The sequence below is a fragment of the Vulpes lagopus genome, chromosome 10 (assembly GCF_018345385.1).
Source record: "Vulpes lagopus strain Blue_001 chromosome 10, ASM1834538v1, whole genome shotgun sequence".
Classification (NCBI taxonomy): domain Eukaryota; kingdom Metazoa; phylum Chordata; class Mammalia; order Carnivora; family Canidae; genus Vulpes; species Vulpes lagopus.
The window spans coordinates 40833864-40854878 of record NC_054833.1 but is presented as its reverse complement, the minus strand read 5'-3'; the positions used below and the strand labels follow the sequence as shown (position 1 = coordinate 40854878).

The following is a 21015-nucleotide window of genomic DNA, read 5'->3' as shown; positions in this document are numbered from 1 at the left end:
TCCATGTAGGAAGCCCGACACGGGACTCGATACTGGGTCTCCAGGATCAGGCCCTGGGCTGAAGGCGGCACTAAACTGCTGAGCCAGCTGGGCTGCCCTCTCATACCTTTTTTTAAAAGGCTCCTTTATTGGGACGTCTGGGTGGCTTGGCAGTTGAGCGTCTGCCTTCACACTCAGGGTGTGATCCTGGAGTTCTGGGATCAAGTCCCCCATCAGGCTCCCTGCATGGAGCTTGCTTCTCCCTCTGTCTGTGTCTCTGCCTCTCTCTCTTTCTCTCTCTCTGTGTTTCTCATGAATAAATAAATAAAATCTTTAAAAAGAAAGAAAGAAAAGAAAGAAAGAAAAGAAAAAAGAAAAGAAGTTCCTTTATTCAGTACATTATTATTTGACAGGTTGTCACCTATATTTTCAGTATCATAAATAATGCTATAGTGAATATTCTTGATTATTTCCTTAGGGAAAATTCTTAGAAATGGAATTTTGGCATCCAAGGGTTTACATATTTGGAAAAATATTTTTGCTGAATTACACTCTAGAAAAGTAATAATTTCTTCTAAAACTATATAAGAAAGTACCCATTTCCATATATTTTTACCAATAGTTGATATTTTTTCTTAATCATTATAGGTTTTTCCCTTGAACAGTGTGTTATGAAAAGTTTCCAGCATAGAATCAGGGTGACAGATTTGTACAGTGAGCATCCATATACTCCCCACTGGGTTCCATTAGCATTTTCTTATCCTTGTTTTATCACATCTATACTTTTTTTTTCTTTTTTTTTTTAAATAATCTCTGTACCCAGTGTTGGGTTCAGACCTACAATTCTGAGATCAAGAGTTGCATGCTTCATGACTCATCCAGCCAGGTGCCCCTCTATCTGTACTGTCCATCCATCAGTCTGTCTTTCTGGACACATTTCACAGCAAGCTGTAGATACTAATACATTTCCACCTCAGAACTTTAGCATGAAACCCACAAATGAAGTAATATGTAGACATGAGAAAAAAAATCTCAAGTTAGATTATAGGGACTGTGTTAGGTTTCTTTAGCATTTACGTGTCTTATAATCAGCTATTGCTTTTATAATTGGGAAAAATAACATTGAGTAAACACAGAAATCCAGTATAGTTATAGACTGTTTAGGATGTGCGGAAGAAGTCTAAAGAGGAAGGGAGGAGATACCCTCTTTAACTCACATTACCAATAGTTGTGAGTGCATGTGCACGCGCGCACGGGGGCTTACACTCATGTGCATGTTTCTCAATTTGTGATTTTTTTTTCTTGTTAATTTTGATTTTGTCTTTTGTCTTTTAAGGAGTGGGTAGCAGAAATTTTGGTTCAGAAGTTTCTGGGTGAGAGCTTCGGGTATTAATGGCAAGATCCCTGAAGCAGGAGTCAGAAGATGGAGGTCTAGTCTCAGAATTAATGCCAACTTACCAAGGCTCTTGGTCTCCTTATGTCAGATTTTTTTTACATAAAATGAGAAAAGCTGTTTATGCTAGGAGATAACATACGAGAAAGCTTTTGACAAGCTGTATATTCTTTGAAACAGTAGGTAGATTGTAGAATTGGGATTTGGTATAGGCTCCTAGCATATTGTCAGAAAGCCACTGCAGCTTCTCATTTCATGCCCAGCAAGAGAAAAACTGGCAAGCCAGCCCTTGGACTGGGACTTCAACTTATTTGGGGACTGTGGCTCTTCAGTATCAAGTACTGTCCTTGTGTAAGCCATCGTACGCAACATAGCTGCATCTGTGGTCAGCTGAAAGTCAAAGTCTTTGAGTGCCTTTTGTAATAATTACGTTTCTTGGCGAGGAGGAGTAATATAGTTCCCTAGGTGGCATTTGTTTTGCTCTGTCAGATTTGAGTCATGGCCTGCGTCAAAGGTACTCCTTTCATCCTTGCACATTTTGCAGCTTGTTAAATTGTTTTCATTTTCTTTTATTCTTTATTTTGCAGGCCTCTTCCTGTGCCAAAGCTGCCCCCTGGGGAGCAGTGTGAAGGTGAGGAGGACACAGAGTATATGACCCCCTCCTCTAGACCTCTAGGGCTTCCAAAGCCAGATGGGAAACGGCCTTTGGAGACAACCCAGAGTTCACGGTAGGTTCACAATAATCCCATCTGGGAATTCAGGTGACACCACTCACCTGCTTGGTTGCTGTCTATGTAGTGTCTTCCAGCCAGAGTTAAAGCAGAATGGAAGCAGATGTATGGAGCCCATAATGTTTGGCCTCTTGCAGCTAGAAGCACTTACACTTTCTCACTGTCGAAGTCAACTTCAAAAATACATCTCTCTTATGCATTATTAGAGTCAATCTTGGGACATTTATTAGTGACCCTGGCAAATGTGTTATCTTGATAGACTCTGGATCTAAATAGTTAAGAATAGTTGAGTCTTCATAAGTTTGCAGGTAACAGAGTTCTATTTCTGAAGATCATTTTGTCCTTTCCTTCTGGTTCAGAGCATGTGATTGTGACCAGCAGATCGATAGCTGCACATATGAAGCAATGTATAATATTCAGTCCCAAGCGACACCATCTGTCACAGAGAGCAGTACCTTTGGTGAGTAGCCATTCTGCCACCTGGAGAGTCCTGGCTGTGCCATGGGAGTGAGCCTGTAATATTTGACTGCTTGAGACAGCTTGATCTAAGCAGAAACTTCTTTTAAATGATTTCCTTTGCACAATATCTTTGATCCATGGGCAGTAAAACCCTCCTTTTGTTTCCTGTTCCCACAGCTAGTTCCCTTATGTGCTTTTTCATACTTCCAGGGCCTTAGAAACATTTGGATTGTAGGGCCTGGGCCCGCAGTGCTGGCAGCTCCCTTTTAGTTCCTTTGCTTTTTAGCATTGATGAAATTCTTTTATGTGTGGGTGGTGAATACTCCATTCCCATATCAACCAGCTTCCCAGATGGAAAGTTCAAGAAGGCAGCACACACACAGGCTCTTTGGCTGATCCTCTGAGGTGAAATGCCGATAGACGTGTGAATGAATACTGTAAAATGGCACTGAGTCTTTGGTGTCAGCGGCTATCAGTGTTGGCAAGGGTAGTTTTTGCTGTGCTTAGGAAAGCAGAACTGCAGGGTTGGTGCAGACGACGTTTTCTCTGTTCCTTTATCTCTACCCACAGGGCCTCATGTGGTGGTTGGCCTGTGGTAGGCAGTCAGTAACTTTGATGCCATACATGCGGGAATGAATGGATGCCTGTCGGTGAGCTGTGTTAGCAGACAGGGTGTGTGAGAAGAAGATAATAGCACACACTTTTCTCTAGGTGAAGGGAGTCTGGCTGCAGCCCACATCAGCACCGGCCCTGAGGAATCAGAAAATGAGGAGGACGGGTATGATGTCCCTAAGCCGCCCATGCCAGCAGTGCTGGCCCGCCGGACTCTCTCAGACATCTCCAATGCTAGTTCCTCCTTTGGCTGGTTGTCTCTGGAAGGCGATCCCACCACAAGTGAGTCTCCAGACCAGCTTGGGTTGGCACTGAATTGCTGTATGGCTCCTGGTTTGCGCTGCAGCAGAAGTGATGACCTGGTGACAGCGCTTTTGTCGCCAGATTTTAGTCTAAATGGGAGGGAAGTTGGTCCCAGGTCCTGATTAGGATGTTAAACTGTAGTCAAGTTCTTTAGGATTCTGGCAGATGTAGAAATGAGGGTGTTCATCACACACCCTGGTTCCTCCTGGCTGATAGTAGGTAGGACTACTGGTTCTTCTGAGTGTCTATCATGACACTGGTAACGAAGCTGGATGGTTCAAGAGCACATGTTTCTGACTTCTGGGCCCTGTTCCATTGCAAGAAGGGCATGGTGGCTCTGGAAGGCACACCAAGTGGGCTTGGAGCCAGCCTACATTTGGACCTTGACTGTCAGGGGTTGCCCTTGCACCTGTGGCTGCCTGGGAGGGCAGCAGCCAGAGTTGCTGTCACTTTGGAAACTGAAGACCGTGCTCAGGACAGCTGGTGAAAAAGACAGCATCCAGTTGCCGAGACAGGCTGTGATCTCCACCCACCCAGCCTCGTTTCATGCTTCTCCGCTGCAACTTAGGCTTCTTTCTGTTGTCCTTATTTGTAAAAGGTAGAAATTGAGTGTCTTCTCTGACCCTCTCAGAAAAGTTATTTTAAATAATCGAGGCATGGGGCACCTGGATGGCTCAGGTCATGATCTCAGGGTCCAGGGATTGAGCCCCCCCCTCCCCAGTGGTGCTTCCTGCTCAGTGGGGAGTCTGCTTCTCCCTCTTGATCTGCCTCCTCCCTGCCCCTGCTTGTGCATGGTCTCTCTCTCTCTCTCAAAAAGAAATAATTGATCTATTCAGGCACTAATGTGCGTGAAAACTTGTCACAAAGTGTGTAAAGCATAATGTGGGTGCATGTGTCCATGCTTGGGGCAGCAGTGCTACTGTCAATGGAGCAGATGCCTACTATATTTCAGAAGGTTGCTCCTGCTGGGAGAAGGAGGAGGAGGCTAGCTGCTACGACCCTGGAACCGGTAAAACCCAGCCCTCTGAGAGCCCAAGTAGCCGGTTCCAGTGGGTCAGCAATATCTTGATCCTAGCACGTTGTTCCTACTGCCACTAAAGGAGGGTTCCCCTCACCCCCCAGATTTGCAAATCTCTTCTGTTTGATTTCTTCTAGACTTCACTGAGGGTTCCCAAGTTCCTGAAAGGCCTCCCAAACCGTTCCCTCGGAGAATCAACTCTGAACGAAAAGCAGGCAGCTGTCAGCAGGGTGGTGCCGCCGCTGCCTCACCACAGCTCTCCAGTGAGATTGAGAACCTCCTGAGCCAGGGATACTCCTACCAGGACATTCAGAAAGCTCTGGTCATTGCCCACAACAACATTGAAATGGCCAAGAACATCCTCCGGGAATTTGTTTCTATCTCTTCTCCCGCCCACGTAGCCACCTAGCACACCTTTCCCTGCTGCGGCATCAGAGGACCAATGAGCCGGGCACTCTTCCCTGGGGGACACCTCAAAGGGGAGAGGTTCCTTTGGAGACTTCACAGTGAAGTCTCGCCCTCTCTGTGAGGATTCCACTTCTGTGGTTCCCAGATTTCAAAGCAGTGGAATGAACATGGAGCAGCTAGTGTGTTTTATTATTTTATTTGTTTTGATAGTGGATTTGAAGGTGTCCTTCAGTCCCCACTTAGAGTGTGGATTTTTATTAAATGGTAGCTACCTGGGGAACAGTCTAGAAAGCGGTGGGAGAAGTATTGTGCTGTAAATCCTCACTGGGGACTTGAGACTTCCTTGGGTTAAGGATGTGGTTGTGTGTGTGTGTGTGTGTGTGTCTGTCTGTGGTGGCGTGTGTCCTGTGATTATAAGATGAACCTGCTGTGTGTGTTAATCCCGGGCAGGGAATTAGCACAAGAGGTGTAGGAAGGAATTGTCTAAAAACTTCCATCTACTGTGGTATGATACTCAACCCCGGCGTGTAGTACAACTTCAACACTCCCCTACAGCTTGGATTACCATGTGCATAGCTCGAGTCTTGTATTTTTAGAACACCCTCCCTGTGTCCTGTCCCCTGCCGCCTCCTCAGTGTCTATCATTGGCAGTGGGCTTGCTCTGACCAGGCTTACTGAGGCCAAGTGGCTTATAGGATGTTCTTTATTATGTGTGATGGTGTTGGTTTTTTTTGGTAGATAGGTCGGGGAAAAAGAAAAGTACTGTTGCTGTATCATTATAGTCATGTTTGATCCTAGCAGCTAACACTGGTCACTCCAAAGCACTGTTTCTATAGGAACATTGAATCTGTTAAAATAAGATGTTTTAATTATCCTAATTGCATAATGACTGGTTTGAGATAGAGGCCTTCAAATACATTCCATGCTCTCCCCAGAAGATAGTCTGTGGGAGTCCGTTGCCTTGGTGCCAGGTATGTGTTCTAATGTAGGTCATGAGTTTTTCTACTACTTAATGGGAAGGGAAGAACATTTTCTCCAGCATGGCTTTCTGGCCTGACTACCACAAAACTTTAGGAAGCTTCATTGACATACTCTTTACCTTGTTTTTGCAGAAGATGCACGAAATAGCCAGTCAGGATCTGTTTGGTTTTTCTTCCCGGTGAGTTAATTCCAGCTTGTCTGGGTGTCTCCCTTTGAACAAGAGCCAGGTTATAGTTTCAGAAGAGTTTTTTTTTTTCTTTGCCCTTGAAGAACAAGGAGGAAACCACCCATGGTAGCACAAGCATTTGGCTGATAATTAGCACCGTCCTGCATTGATGCCACCCAACGACTTGGGTTTCGCCTGTGCCTGTGGCTTGGAGCATCTCCTCCCTCTCCCTTTCACCGTTGTGCTCTATACTCTTCCCTAACCGCATTCTCCACAGTAATTAGACATCATGGTGTGTGACAAATGACTTTACTCTCATCAGAGACAGGATGCGAAAAGCCTAGCTGTGTGCGTGGTTGCAGGTTGGTAAGGTCTGGCGTAGGGCACCCATGAGTCGGTTCCTGTAGATGCTGCAAAGTGACCCCTCGTCAGCACGCTGTCTGGTCTTTGCTCACTTTCCTTGCAGGCCGTACCCTCCCGCTTGTCAGAAACAGGCTTACACTTTGATAAATCTCCCCTCAAAATCTAAACCATGCTTTTGTCTTTTTTTTTTTAATTTATTTTTATTTTTTGCTTTTGTTTTTAGATGCAGACAGAAACAAATCTGTTTAGGTCCGTGTTCTTTCCCATCTTTTTCATCTGTGGAACTAAAACTTCTTCTGACTCTTCTCTTGGCTTTTAGCTGTTCCTGGACCTTTTGGCTTTATGCCTCAGAGCCATTTACCCTTCCCAAGGTAGATGGCACAGGACTGCTTGTTGATTTGCCACGGTTCCCCAGGGTCTGCTCTACCTGGTGGCGAACAGCACAGCTCACCATCAGGTGCAAGAGGTCCTGCCTGGGTGCTGCTGGAAGCTGGGATGGTGGCAGTGAATGGGAAGCAGTAACCTAGCATTTCCTTCTAAAAGCCAGTAAGGATAGTGTTGCATTTGTGTTAACATTCATTTTGCGTTTTGTTTAGATGCTGAAGACCCAGACAAAGAACTAGATAAAATGGCAGCATTTTCCACGCCTTGTCCACACTGAAAATTTTCCTTGTCTGGAGACATTGTCCATAGCCTGAAGATGTGTCAAGAGAACAGAGCACCTGTTCTGCCTCTCTCTCGCCTATTCGGTGTATCCCAAGTCTTCTTTGGAAATTCTGTCCTTACTTACACAGGCTAAGGGCAAGTTTATCCCTTTTATCCTAATGGAGTACCCATGTGGCTCCTGGGGCATCCCAGCATTGGCCGCACACATCAGTGACTGCCTTGGTCGTTGGCCTGTCAGCTGCGTGTCTATGGGCTTTCCAGGTGTCAGACCATTTTGTGAGGTTTGCCCCTGTTGGGTGCTTAAAGCTCGTTCCAGGCCTCAGACTGCCAGCAGAGTAGCTTCAGGGCGGCTTTCCACATGGGCATTTGTTTTGAGGATACTTCCAAAACCTTAATTGCTTAAATTTTCCTTGAACTGGGGCACAAATAACCCCTTACCCTCCATATAGTTGTATGGTAGTTTTTCCTTCCTAGGCTCTGCTCTGAATTTAGTATGACCCTTTTAGAAGTGGGCTCTGAGCCTTGCAATTCTAGGGAAACACTGCTCCTCTCTTCTTCCAAATCACAAGTGGTTCCTTCTCTGATAACTTCCCAGGTGGATAAGATAAAAACCACTTTGACATTTTCTTGAATGCGTTAGGCTCTTTTCTTCAATCCTGTCTCCTGCTTTCCCTCTGTCTGGCTTGCTCTATTCAGCCTGCCTCATCGTCTCGGTGGCTGCCTTGCAGTAGGGAGTCCACTGCCTCAGCCATGCTCCTCCCACTCAAGTCAGGGGTTCTCAAAGTGGAAAAACCTGCAGGCTCTGTGATATACCTCCCTTGAAGAAATGAAGAGATGGGGCAGTTTCTCATCTCAGCGTTTACCTGTTACTGTTTATGTAAATAGCAATGTGTACCTGTGGATGGCCATGGTCTTCCCCTGGCCCCAGCCCTACACACTTTACTCTTCTGTTCTCTTACCCACACACACCAGGGCCCAGGATGGGGGAGAGTACTGTTAGTATCAGTTAGCTGTCTTTTGGATTAAAATGGGGGGGGGGGGTGTCACTGTTCTTCATACTTCAAGTATTTATTTCCTCTGTAGAAAAGTAAACTGTAATTCATGGTCCAAACAGCAAATGTACAAATGATAATTTCTGTAAATTTGCTAGCATAGTAGGGACCAAGCTCTGTATTCTCTTTCAGGCACCCTTAACAAGGTCGACACCTGTTTGTGGATGGTTGGCGCAGGTGTCGACGCAGAATATTCTCCTACCTCACGTCAGACAGTCAGGGTTATAAGCCTTCTTCCTAAGCTGCAGCTTCCCCTTCCTGCCATTGCCTTTCTACCTTTGATGACCGCTGCCCAGGGGAAAATGGTTTTCTGACTATTGGCCTGACTGTGTACCAATTAGCTTGCTTATTCAGCAATTGTTGATGAGTTGTTCCCATGTGCCGTAAGTGCCAGCCCCAAGTTCTTCCTTACCACCACATGGTGCTGGTAGATTGCACTTGGGCCGCCTGGCACTTGCATTTGGCCCTAAAATTGCCCTTCCCAAAAAGATTGCTCAGTTTGTATTCCTTATAGAGCTGTCCTGGGTAAAATCCCTGCAGGGCTTTTCCGTTAACTCCTGTTGTCTTCCTAGAGCTTTGATGATGTCTGGGAGATTGCGCATGTCAGTCTCGTGGGTACCCGCCATCTTGGATGCATCTCAGTGGAATCTGGGGGGTGAGTTGAGGCTCATGTTGGCTCAGAGTTGCATAGTGGGGCAGTTAAATGTTTAAGCAGAGCATTTGCCCACAGTCCCCTCTCCAGTCCAGTGCCTTCCTTGATCTTTTTACTGAGCTTCTTGAGTCCTTACTCCCCCTTGTTGTGAAGTTTCCTTGTCACCCTCCTCGGACCTGTCACCATCTCCCATTCTCTTTGGGACTTGTTTTCCAAGTCCTTCAACAATCTTTGCAGCTAATCCTGTGCCCTAGAAGGGCTGAAGGTGTGGGGGACGGATGGATACCTATTGTTGGGTCCTGGTCTTTAACAGACTTCTATGGTCTCCCAAGAGCTGGGCACTAAAATAGATGGACCTTCATCACTTCTCAGAAATGCCCGCCTTTCCCTCCCTGGGCAGGGAGCTTAGGACGACCCTAGGACTTTGCATCAGGGAGCACATGTTACTGTTCTCCTGCTAGACTTGCAGACTTTAGAAATTCAATCTGAAGTATTCTAAGTCATTGTGGAGTGGTACCAGCACCACTTTGACTTCAGCCTGTGTTCATAGTCTTTCTTTAGATACTCCTCAAGCCATTGAATGCATGGAGGAGAGTGCACAGTGGAAAGAGGTTACAGTTTTTTATCTTTGTCTTGTTTAGGAATCCTTTAGGTACAAGAAATAGGCATTCAGGCTAAAGAAAGGAGGAAACCATGAGGATGCAGGTATTTTACAGATTCCAGTTATAGGAAGTAACAGTGGATTCTCACATGAAGCTGGGACTGTCAAAATTTGCACCAGTCCTTTCTCCCTCTTGTCATATACAGCCCCAGACTAGACACCCCAGTCCCTAGGTCCACATGACCTCCTGGCTCTTGGGATCATCATACACAGATTCCCTGTACCTCTTAATCATATTCTCAAGAAAACACATGCTCAGCCCAGCACCTTGCTCGGGTATCTGCCCCTGATTGGTCAGCCTGGGCACAGGGGTGGCAGTGGTGTGCTCCCTCTGGCAGGGGGTGGAGGAGGGCTCTCAGAGAAGAGGCTTTTTAGATGGGACAGATACCCTACAAGTATTTTAGGAGCAAAACTGTAGTACTGGCCCCCCTCCCCCCCTTTTTTTTGAGAATGGAAAGGCAGGCATGGGACTATATCTGGGATATTGAAGAAATTGTTAGGTTTCACCTAATTTGGGTTTCTGTCATCTTTGTTTTATTTCTTGTTTTAATTCCCTTTATCGGTCTTGGCATCCAAGATTTCTTCCCTCCCTCTTCAGGACCAGTTTCTCCTGTTCTGGAGCTAGTCTATTCTTAGGTGACATTTCTTCGCCTTCATTCAATCTCAGGTTTTTAGCCTCCTTTCATATTACTTGGAGAGCAGGTCCCAGATTCCACCGCCCATGGACTACTCTCTTCTGAGAGAAGGGCTCTCTTTAGGTTTTAGCGCTGAAAATATATTCATTCTGGGGGCGCATGGCCCACGGCCCTCCCTGCCCTCCTCACCCTTCCTGGTCTTTGCTGCGTGAGGAGAGCTCTGCGGTAATATTCCTAGGCTGGCCTTCCGAGGTCCCTCAGAAACTACTTCCCTGTAGCCAGCAGGAATATAGAATAGTTGGGACAGTTGCCAGGATATAAATTAGATGTGGACTCCAGTTTAAAGGAGAGTTTTGACTGAGAGCCCTTTAGACCGGAAACCCTGGTCTTGCCTGTCCCCTTGCTTTTTTAATAGTCCTGTATCAAAGCCTGTATGTTTTTGATTTTTAAAAACTGCTTCTGCCTGCCTAAGTGTTTTGATCTTACTTACCTCATCCTAGGGTCTGTCCCATGTTATTAAGGCATTTCATAATCACTTGTAACTTTTTTAAGCTCTTGGAGTCGTTTGGAATACACAGAAGGAACCTAGTAATCCAAAGATACACATTATGAGGCACAGGAGGAAGGGTGGGTCGTTAGCCTTTGCATTTGATATTCTGGACTCGGCTCCAGAATTAAGGAGCAGAGGGACAGCAGCCGCACTGTGTGCCTCTGTGTCCTAGAAGATCTGGGTTGGTTTCAAAGGGGGAGGGGGGCAGGTAAGTGTTTTTTGGCTCTAAAAGGTAGCACCAGAATATGAGGTGGGGGACATAGGGACGGGGCCGTGTGGAGGCTCATTTGCATTGAGATGGGAAAGTCAAAGAGCCCTTCCGAAGGGCCAGCTGTTCACCAGGAGTAACAGCTGTCTGGAGATCTCCCTGCCCCTTCCCTTGTGTAGTGCTTGAGAAAAATGTGGTGGACCACTCCCTCTTTTTGTACAGACCAAAGGCTGAAAGCCAGCCTCAGCCCTTCTCCTGATTAGGCAGCCAGACAGATCAGCAGAGCTGTGCTTACCCGGCTCCGTATTCCCGACTGCTTCCTAAAATGAACATGAGAGGCACCTCTGGATTGCCTCTCACAAATTCTCCTTCCGCCCGTGAACCACACTGGGAGTCCAGAGAGTGAGGTGGCTCAGGACTTGCCACATGCAACTCCTCAGCCCTTGCCCCGCTTCCCGCTCAGCAGGGGGGGCAGGTACTGGGTACGGGCCAGACTGTGTGCTCAAAGTTAGTGCTCTTCTGTACATGTGTGTCACTGTGCCCCGTGTGTCCATTCCCTCCTCCCTACCTACCTCTGACCCTGTTAGGGGTGAGGGTAGCCATGCTCGTGGCTTCTGGAAACTGAAGAGGCAGAGAACTACTTATGAGTCTGTAGACCACATGTTTTCTCTTCCTTGGCTTCCTCCTCCTGCTGTCTGGGTGAGCCTGTAGGCACAGTGCCCATGAGAGTGGATGCCTCCTGACCTACCCGTCTCAGTGTCTTGGCCTTGACCTCCTGCTGAAACATGTGGTAGGGGCATGGCAGCTATGAGGTACCTCCTACATTTGCTTTCTGGCTGTGGTGACTTGGGATTTTTAACCTTATATATCTTTTTCCTTTATTCAAAACAGAACAATTTTTAGCACACTGAAAAAAAAAAAGCCAAACATTTTGTGCCTTTCTAAGGCAGCACTGTATCCCAGGCTGCATTTTAGGACTTAATATGGAAATACCAGAGTCTTAGCTCCTCTACCTTGAGTGTCAGTTCTTACGGACTAGGGGGGAGGAGGAAACACTGTGTGTGGATAGAGAGATGGCACATAAGTGTGGCAGGTCACCGTCCCTTCTCCCTGCCATGATGCTTTGTCGGACGAAGCATGCATTACCCTGGGATCGTTTGGGTGGTTCCAATCAGAATTGAGGTTGGATGTCAGGTTGAATGCTCTGTTTCCAGCAAGAGGAGAGTGACTGTCCCAGGATTTCCAGGTATACTCTGGTCTACTTTAAGTGTGCCAGTTTCCTGGTCCTATATTCATGACCCGACTGCATGGAAGAGTATAGGATGGACTCTGCTGACAATGGGAAGTTGTTCATTTGTGTCTTTTCTTTTTGCTGGATCCTGAACTGGCCTAGATAGACCTCATGCCTCTCCCTTTAGACTTGGCTCTCCTTTTATTTGAAGACTTCAGTCTTAAAGCATTAAGCAGCCAGTGCCCTCTGCGGAGTCGTTTTCCCCTGGGAAAGGCAGCAAGGACCACGTGCCAGAGCCTGTCCTCAGGATTGTGGCCGCTGTGGGTTTCAGCAAAGAAAAAAAAAATGTTTTCTACATATTTTACTTCTCCCTTTCCCTTTTCAGTTCTTCCCTGCCTTTAACTAATAAAGAATTGGGAGAGAAACAATTCTTTTTCAAGTCCTCCCTCTTTAGGATTTTGACATTCTTGGCCTGGGTGGGGCTGAGGAGAACTTGATGCTTTCTCCAGAATAAAGAGTCCCAATTTGTATATCAGTGTTAAAAATAAAACGAAAACTTAGATGACATTTTTGTGGACTATTTTAAAAATGTGTCATTAATATAAAAAAATTTATATTAGCAGTATTTAATCATTCTCACCTGTAAAGAATAAGAAAAACAGAAGGTAAATATTCTTACAGAGAAGAGCAGAGCTTTAAGATTCATTTTCAATTTTAAGTCCCTTTTGTTTTGCCAATGTATTAATGTTTAGAGGTCTGTTATACTAATGTTATTTATTAATTTTTTTTCATTTCCATACACAGTTAACTAAAGAGCTTTTTCAAGCACCCATGTCTGTAAAAAAACAAAAAGTATTTTTAAATAAAGTTTCTTTTGTTGTAGCAGACTGGCGTTCTTGCTCTTCCGTGGGGGTAGGAGTGCTACAGACTCGGCAGGTGAGTCTACTGCTTTCCCAAGGCAGGTTTGCGTGACAGCAAAGGAAAGAGAAAGGCAACAGCTCCTTGCCCACCAGGCCCTGCAAGCTGCCGTGGGCAGGGTGTCTTTGTTGCTGCTAAGGAGGGTCGTCATCCTCTGTGGTAGAGCCTGAGCCATTTGCTCAGAAGCAGAGGTAAACCCCTAGTCCCCACTCCCAAATGGAGAGGGTTTTGTATTCCTTTTGGGACTGCACCAGATCCAGAGGCCCCAGGCTGCCACAGTACCCATGATGAATAAAAAGCAGTATGAGATTTCTGGGACAATTAAGCTTTATTTTTCATATATATATATATGTATATATATATATATACACACACACACACACATATAATTGGGAATTTGTAAATTTACATACAACCTAACAAAACCACATATACATACATACCTGCACACAGATACACATACACACCCCAAAGCTCTAGCCAGGCCCACTTCTCATCCCTAAGTACCATCCCATTAGGGCCCTTCTGTCAGGGCCTAAAGTATGGTGCTAGTATAATTATGGTCTTAATCATCCTAAAGGACAGTCTGGACCTCATCTCTGTCCCCTAACACCACCTTTCAGTCTGACATGATTCCCTGACTGGGAGGTGAGTGGTTTGGGCTCAATGGCCTAACTGTGGAAAACCGCCTAGCTTCCTCCCTTTAGGGGCAATGAGAGACCCAACACATTTTTTAAGGGATGATACTAGTCCATCCTTGCTTCTGTCCAGAGAGAGGTGGGTCACAAAAGGGCCTCCTGAGTCAGGTAGCCAGCTGCCTGTCATGAATGCTGGGGTACGCTCCAGAAGCGGTGTGAGCAGCGTACTTCACCAACGGAGAGGGGCCATGGCTCCTCACTTCAGCGACACAACTAAAAAAGCCAGCCTTTGGGGCAGGAAACCAACTCAAGATAAATAGGCTACCTAGTTTGGCTGCCGGCAGAGGACAGGTATGTACATCCACCATATGTATACAGAGAAAACCTGGCGTGAGAAACACCTTCCCACTCCTCGGATGCTAGGCCACTCCCTGGGATGAGCATCACCCGACAAAGTAAGACTGAGGCGGGTAGGTCCCCAGAAAAGGACCTTCTTGGGATGGCTCTGCCCTCTGAAACGGGGCCTGCAGGCCAGCTGGAGCAGGGGCCTTCTCCAGAGCCCACTTTAGAGGCTTTGGTGATCATCCTGAGCAATAAGAGGGTTGGGGGCGGAGCAGGGAACAGAAAGCCTTCCAGGCGGGCAGGGCACTCCGTGTGGTGGGCTGGTTAGTGCCTCAGATCGATGTATTTCTCTCCCTAGAAACGGGAAGAGGAGAGAGGTAAGGGGGCAGGGGGTGGCAGGGACAGTGACAGGAGTCTGGGGTGTGAATATGAATGCTCAAGGGAAGAGGAACTGAAGCCAGAAGCTGATGCACGAGGCGTGGAGGGTAGCAGGGGGAGGGGGCGGGGAGTGGCGGGTGGGGAGAGCCTAGGCCCCGAACTGGACTGGCCGCACTGCACCTGGTGACCTGAGCCATGGCAATGTCGAGGAAAAGGTGGTGGTGACGGGCAGGGTTTGCTCAGGCTCCCTCGGCCACTGGCCTCACCCTACCATCTGGGACTAGTGTTAGGAAGCCGAGACGGGCCTGCTCCCGGTCTCCAATAGAGGAGGAGGAAGGGGGGAGACAGAGTTAGTGTTTGGGGAGACATCAGCCCCTGCTGCTCCCGAAACCTGAAGCTGTGGCAGGCGCTGGCCACAGGAGCTGCCTCCTACCTGGTCTCCTGGCGCCCTCTTGTCACCGCTGCTGCCCTGTAGGAGGCCCATCTCTTCTGGGAGCTTATCTGACTTAACTTCAACTACAAATTCGCTCTTACGAGACGGGGGCAGTGTGCTGGGAGGGAGGGAGGGAGGGAGGCAAGAAGTTGGCATCTCGGGCAAGGAAAGGGAGGGTCATTGGGAAAGATGGTGGACTGGGTGATGGGCTCTTAGGTGCCCTGGGGCCAGCTCAGGGAAGGGAGCAGGCGATAAACGGGAGGGAGGTGTGGGTGATGGCAGCTGGCCAGTGGGCAGGGGTGGGGGGCAGGGGTCGTCCCCGCCCAGGCACGAGAAGCTGGGTGGGGGCGCAGGGTACCATGCTTACATCTCTTGCTTGCCTGACCGCCCACATGGCAGCTTCCCCTTCTTGTAGAAGAAATAGAGGACGGCACCCAGCACAGCCAGGACCAGGACGCACACAGTCACAGCCACGATGGCCACACCCTTGCTTTCTGGCTCTGGCAGCTTCTTCTCTGTCCCACAGAGACGCTCCTAGTCACTCCCAGCCCCTGAGGCCCAGTTCCCACCACTGCCCGCACCCCCCCACCCAGGGCTGACGGAAGACGGCCCCCGACTCCCCTCTTCCAGCACGGCTCCCTGGGGAGGGCCAGGGCAGCAGGAGGATGCCGGGGCCACTGACCTGTGGAGGTGCTGTTGGCTCTGACAGAGGGGCTGGCGGTGGAGACGCGGGGCCCGGTGCTTCTGCTGGAGTCTGCTGAGCGGTCACAGGGGTTGAGAGGTGGGCTGGGAAAAGCACCGGCTCGCGCCCTTGCCCGCCACGCCGCAGGATGAGGCCCTTACCCAACTCCAGGAAAATGATGGTGCTGTTCCTGCCCAGGGAGTTGGAGGCCACGCACACCGCACCCGTCTCCAGCAGCTCTGGGGTCACCAGGACGCTCAGGACGCTCAGGACGCTCAGCGGGTCCTGGTATTGTTCCTGCGCCTGCAGGGATGGAGGTGGCGCTCAGGGGCGGGGAGATCCTCTCAGGGATCCCTAGGCCCGGGCAGCCGAGGCGCGCCCGCTCACCGTGCCCTCGACGCTCCAGGAGATGGTGGGCCGGGGATGTCCGGAGGCTTCACAAGACAGGTTCAGCACCGCGTTCTCGCTCACCCACATCTTCCTCTCCTTCAGCGTCATCCACGGGGACCCTGGGGGAGGGAGGGGTGCAGGTGTGGCACAAACCTGCTAGCCTGTCTCCCGTCCCCACCGGAGCATCCCAGGGCAGCAGGGGGCTGTGGGGGACTCCCAAGAGCTTGAAACCGCCCGGCTTGGGGGCGCCGCCGATCTCTGCCCAGAGGGCCCCTCACCGAAAATGGCCACATGGACCAGCCGCGTGCGGTTCAGGCCCGGGACGCTGGGCACCGTTGCCACGCAGCGGTAGCCTCCCCCGGCCTCACGCTTCAGGTTGTGTAACTGGAGCACCGGCCCCTTCTCCAGCACCTGGCCCGTCTGGGGTGAGAGAGGGGTCAGGGGTTCACTCCCGGCCCTGCGCATCCCTGCACAGCCCGCAGCCCCAGGCCGGCCTGGGCACCTTTTCTCTCAGCCACTGGAACTCCACGGCTTGGTTACTCTCTGCCTCACAGGCGAGGGTGAGGCTGCCGCCCTCCTGGCTCTCCGGGGCTGCAGGGCTCACCCAGATATCAGACACGTCTGGGGACACAGCAATGGTGTCAGCCTGGGCAGGGTGGGGCGGGGCACGTTCCCTCTTGCCCCCGCCTGGTCCCCCGTCCTGGGCCCCCCGGCCCCTCACAGTTCACCAGCAGCTCCTGTTGGTCGCTCAGCAGCGATGCCATGGTTTCCAAGTCCAGGCCCTGACACTGATAGAGCCCACTGTGCTCCTTCTGGGCAGACTCCAAGACCAGGGTCCCCGTGTCTTCGGGCGTCATCTCCTCTATCTCCTTGGTGCTGAGGTTCTGGGAGAGAGCAGAGGAGTGAGCAGAGGGTGCCTCCAGCCACTCCCGCGGCCCGTGGACACCCAGCACGGCACCCTCCGTACCTGCTTGCTGATGGTGAAGTGGGGCGGGGGGTTGCCGTCTGCCAAACACCTGATTTCCACGCGGTCCCCTTCCTTCAGCATTCCCGCGGGCTCCACTTCCAGCCACACCTTCTCCGCCGGGTCTGCAGGGGCACAGAGGGAGTGGTCCTCAGCCCACGAGCTGTCTCCGTGCCGGGGAGCGGAGCTAGTTGCCACCAGCTCAGCCTGGGACCATCACGGGACTCACAGAAAACCTGGACAGTGACTTCCTGAGACTCCTTCATGTGGTTCCCGCTGGGCAGCCGGTAGTTGAGCTCACAGTAAAACTGGGCATCTTTATCCTCCTTGGCCAGCTGGGCCTTCAGAACGCTCTCCAAGGTGTACAGACCACTGGACTCCACGATCTGGGACGACTGAATATGAACCCCTGGGCCGGAGAAAGTGGAGAGGCTCGGCCTCGGCCCCACCTGCACCCCTACCCCATGGTCTCTGGGGTTCCCCGGGGTGGGGGGCATCTGAGAAGGACCCCTGGTGCCATGGAAGGCCAGGTACAGTGCAAGCCTCGCTAACCCTGATCTTGAGCTCAGCGGTTCTACTGCTCATCATCTCCCCATGCCACCAACACTAACACACACGCACACAGGGACGGGGTGCTGTGGTGACTGAGGAAAAGTGCCCAGGAAACACTCCAGACGTCCAACATCAGGGCAACGAGGGGTTAGCTCCCCTACCCCATCCCCATGGTGTGCACTACTGGGGGTGGGGGGCAAAACGATCCCGTCCAGGTCAGGGTTTCTCAATCTCAGCGTGACCTGTGCTGTGGGGGGTCCCGTCCTCCTGTCCAGCAGCCCCCTGGCCTCTGCCCACCAGGTGCCCAGAGCGCCTCTCCATTCACAACAACCAGAAATACCTCCCCACGTTTGCTGAACGTCCCTGAGGGGGAGCTATGGTCACCCCTGGTTGAGAACCACTGGTTTAAATGATAAAAATAAAAGCCGACGGGCTCCTACATGTATCCATCTGCGTGAGGAAGCACCCAGAAATCGGCCGGAAAGAACACACACTCACGGCCAAGATTACTCCTGGGAGGGGATCTGGGGCAGGAAGACAATTTTCCTTCTAGATTTTCTGCAGTTTAAATTCTCGTGAAAAGATTGTCAAGCCTCATTCGTATACTTGAAGAAAACAAAGTGCAGTGAGAGGAAGGGCGGTCGCTGTGCGCAGCCAAGTGCCTGGCTGTTGAGGGCAGGGAGGGGGCGACTCACGGTTCTTCTCCTCCTTCAGGGAGTGGCCGTTCTTATACCAGATGACTTGAGGAATGGGGTACCCATTTCTCCCCACACAGGTAGCAACCTGAGGAGGACAGGGTGTGAGTCTCCCGGCACCTGACACCCCACCAAGCCCCCAGGCCACCCCGGCCTATCTCACCTCCACTGGTTCCTTACTGTTGACCGAGATGCCCAAGGGATTGACCAGGATGGTTGGCTCCTCTGGAGCTTCTATGAGGGAAGAAATGAGGGGCTGGAACCTCTATTTCCCACCACCCGCACCGTCCCCCAGGCACAGACGGGGTGGGGCGCTCACTGTAGACACGGAGTTGGATTCGGTGCTCCTGGGACAGAGGCCGCTTGCCCTGGCACAGGAAGATGCGTTCGTCATGGGGCGTGATGTGTGTCAGGGCCAGAGTGGTCCCTCTGTCCTGCAGGCTGAGCCGGTGCTGGTACTCCCCAGGCTCACTCTGGCCCTGGCCCTTGCGCACGCGGAAGATGAGCGTCGGCTTCTCCTTGTGGACCTAAGGGGATGTGACTCAGAGTTGGTGAGGGGCCTGGGGTGGCAGGCGGGGTACAGCCTCCCGCCCTGCCACCCTCTCCGGGGCCCCCACACTCACAGAAAACCAGTCCATGTGGCTGAAGTTGCCGGGGGAATGGGAGGGACCGCACTTCAGAAGCGCTGTGCCCCCCACTTCCACCTCCACCAGCTCAGGCGTGGGGGGCTCCGCCTCTCCGGGCACACCTGGGGGTGCAAGAGGGACATCCCAGCAGCTGTGTCAGCTCCAGCTGCTCTCCATGCCTTCCCCTCACACCCCCTTCCCTGCAGCTGTTCCTCCTGCCCCTTGTGTCCGGAGGGGGCTCTATCCTCCTAACCCTCAACCCCTTTCTACCTGCTGCTCCAAGCAGCCCGCTTCCCCCTGCCACCCCCGGTCAGAGGAGTTGAGGGTGACTGTCCCTGGTCATTGCAGCACCCACCCTGAGCACCAAGCATTTTCCAGTTGAGGCTGGCAAAGGGGCAACCAGGCTCTGGGCCAAGAGGAAGGCCCCTTTCCTTCCACGCCCCCACCCCTTCCAGTGAGCTCAGAATGTGGGAATGCACGGCATGTGCCAGGCTGAGCCACACAGGCCCCATTGTGTCCCCTCACTGAGGAGAAGACATCACTACTCTGCCCCCCCAAAGAGCCCTCCCCAAATTTCCCACAAGACTCAGTGGGCCAGCCCCGACCAGAGCTCCCATCACGTGCTCCCTAAGCAGTACCTCCATAAACATCCCACCAACTCAGAGGACCCCATCTGGGAGTTTTGTGAGCACCGAGGGGTCAGAATCTCCCCCAGGGGTCAGGGCAAGGGCCAGGCAGTGGGCAAGAGTGACGTCAGTGGTGCCAGCGTGCCGCCTGCCCTGTGAGGAGGTGATGTCACTCACTACCATCTGGCTGGCCTCTGGGATGCCGGGAGGTTGCCCGGGGCTGGCTCCCCGACAAGGAGGGCAGGTCTTTAACCCAGAGCAGGGGCCCTCCGATCTCTGACTCTGTTTCCCCAGAGCCAGGGGAGCAGGGCAGGGTGGGGCTGATCTACTGCAGCCTGGAGCCCAATTTAGCCTTTTCCCCAGAAATAGTCAGCTTGGGAGGCAGCAGCGGGGGGTGCCCCTGGGACGCTGTAGGCACTGGGCATGAGGCCAGGGAGCCGGGTACTGGCGAGCCCTCCCCTTCCCCCGCCGGACAGCGGCTGGGACCCGGGAAAAGGAGCCAAGAGAAACACGCGACGCCGCTGCAGGCCATACAAGGGCAGCGTGGACCCGGGAGCGCTGGGCTCCCAGGCAGTTCCAGAAAAAACTCCGAGGTGCAGCGGCGCTCTTCCCACCTGAAGGTGGTCCCGTTCCGGGAGGCGTAACACGCCTGGGGCGCTTCCACTCCGGGCACCCTCAATCCCTCGTTTCTGCCACCTGTGATCCGGTCCCCGGGGCAGGCGCGAGGCGCCCCACGCCGCCCGGCCCCTGCCGACGCCCTGCTCGTCCGGGAGCCGCCGTCCCTCCCCCCGCTCACCTCCAGCCTGGCTCGAAGCCCAGGCGGGAGAGGAGGCGTCGGCGCACCCCCTCCTGCTGAGCAAGCTGCCTTTTCCAGCAACAGGCGGGCGCAAGGTTCGGGGTTTGGGGATGCGCTCGAGCGCGCCTCCGGCCGCCGCTCCAATCGCGGGCCCCCCGGGTGGGCACCTGAGGCAAAGGTCTCCCAGCGACCCCGGCGGCTCGGCCCCGCCCCCTCCCGCTCCGGCAGCAGCTCCTGCCCGCCTCCCCCGTCCTCCTCCCGGGATACTCCGATCCCGGCGCAAACTGGCTGCGAAGAGGAGTCGCACGCGCGCGAGGCTCCGGGGCGCCGGGCAGGAGGAGCGCGCGCCGCAGCGCCCACCCCGGGCCGCCCGCGCCGCCGGCTCCGCTCCCGGGCGCGCCGCACCGAGGACCTGCCCCGCCACCCCGGCCCGGCCGCTCGGGGCGCGCGTCCCCCGCGAGGCCACTCACCCGCGGCGCGGCGGCAGCAGCAGCAGCAGGCGGCGAGCAGCAGGGCGCACGCGAGCCCGGGCCGCCCCATGCTTCCCGGCCGGAGGGCGAGCGCCTAGTGAGCGGCCGCGCGCGGCCGGGGGCTGACGTCAGGGGGGCGGGGGAGGGGGCCCGGCCGCCCCGCCCCGCCCCGCCCCGCCCCGCCCCGCGCAGCCCCGCGCAGCCCCCCGCCCCCGCCCCGGCCCCCGCCCCCGCCCCCGCCGCTCCGCCCGGCCGCGCCGCCCGCTCGGCCCCGCCGGGTCCCCAGCCCCGCGCGCCCGGGCGGCCGAGGGGCCGGACAGGTGTCTCGAGGCGGGCTGGCGGCCGAGGCGGCGGGGAGAGGCCGGCCCGGACGCCCCGAGTCACGCCGGGTCCGAGGCGGCCGCGCTCGCCCCCGCTCGGCCCCCGCCAGCCGCCGG

At 52.6% G+C, this 21015-nt stretch overlaps 2 protein-coding genes across 6 annotated transcripts in view; one reads left to right on the top strand and one right to left on the bottom strand.

The window, feature by feature from the left end:
* The window catches only part of CBL (Cbl proto-oncogene), a 79342-nt gene extending 66391 nt beyond the window's left edge, over positions 1–12951 (top strand). For both annotated transcript variants that reach the window (XM_041770225.1, XM_041770224.1), the window contains 4 exons: positions 1960–2100; positions 2463–2563; positions 3274–3456; positions 4633–12951. In XM_041770225.1, coding sequence (XP_041626159.1) covers positions 1960–2100; positions 2463–2563; positions 3274–3456; positions 4633–4904 — 697 coding nt within the window. In that variant the 3' untranslated portion in view covers positions 4905–12951. The remainder of the gene's footprint in view (positions 1–1959; positions 2101–2462; positions 2564–3273; positions 3457–4632) is intronic.
* A 344-nt stretch (positions 12952–13295) lies between these two features.
* On the bottom strand, positions 13296–20728 carry MCAM (melanoma cell adhesion molecule). 4 transcript variants are annotated; one of them, XR_005990163.1, is made up of 17 exons: positions 20579–20728; positions 18684–18808; positions 18380–18587; positions 18224–18294; positions 18061–18148; positions 17043–17222; positions 16817–16938; positions 16571–16733; positions 16352–16470; positions 16128–16269; positions 15847–15968; positions 15621–15762; positions 15460–15534; positions 15145–15292; positions 14778–14895; positions 14525–14660; positions 13296–14320 (listed from the first exon to the last, which is right to left on the bottom strand). XR_005990163.1 is itself a non-coding variant. In XM_041770226.1 (16 exons), the coding sequence occupies exons 1-16, from the start codon at positions 20646–20648 to the stop codon at positions 14291–14293; spliced, it is 1923 nt and encodes a 640-aa protein (XP_041626160.1). In that variant the 5' UTR covers positions 20649–20728; the 3' UTR covers positions 13296–14290. The 4 variants fall into 4 exon arrangements, 3 of the variants coding, with proteins under 3 accessions (XP_041626160.1, XP_041626161.1, XP_041626162.1); XM_041770226.1 differs by lacking the exon at positions 14525–14660; XM_041770227.1 differs by lacking the exon at positions 14525–14660 and having other exon boundaries at positions 15460–15531.
* Between the last annotated feature and the right edge of the window lie 287 nt (positions 20729–21015).

Excerpts from the sequence above, each read along its gene's own strand:
- MCAM (XM_041770226.1), bottom strand. The coding sequence starts at position 20,648 with ATGGGGCGGCCCGGGCTCGCGTGCGCCCTGCTGCTCGCCGCCTGCTGC. Across the intron at positions 16,734-16,816 it reads ACTTCACCATCAGCAAGCAG|AACCTCAGCACCAAGGAGAT; the intron begins GTACGGAGGGTG and ends GCTCTCTCCCAG. Across the intron at positions 14,896-15,144 it reads CGGTCAGGCAAGCAAGAGAT|CACACTGCCCCCGTCTCGTA; the intron begins GTAAGCATGGTA and ends CCTCCCTCCCAG.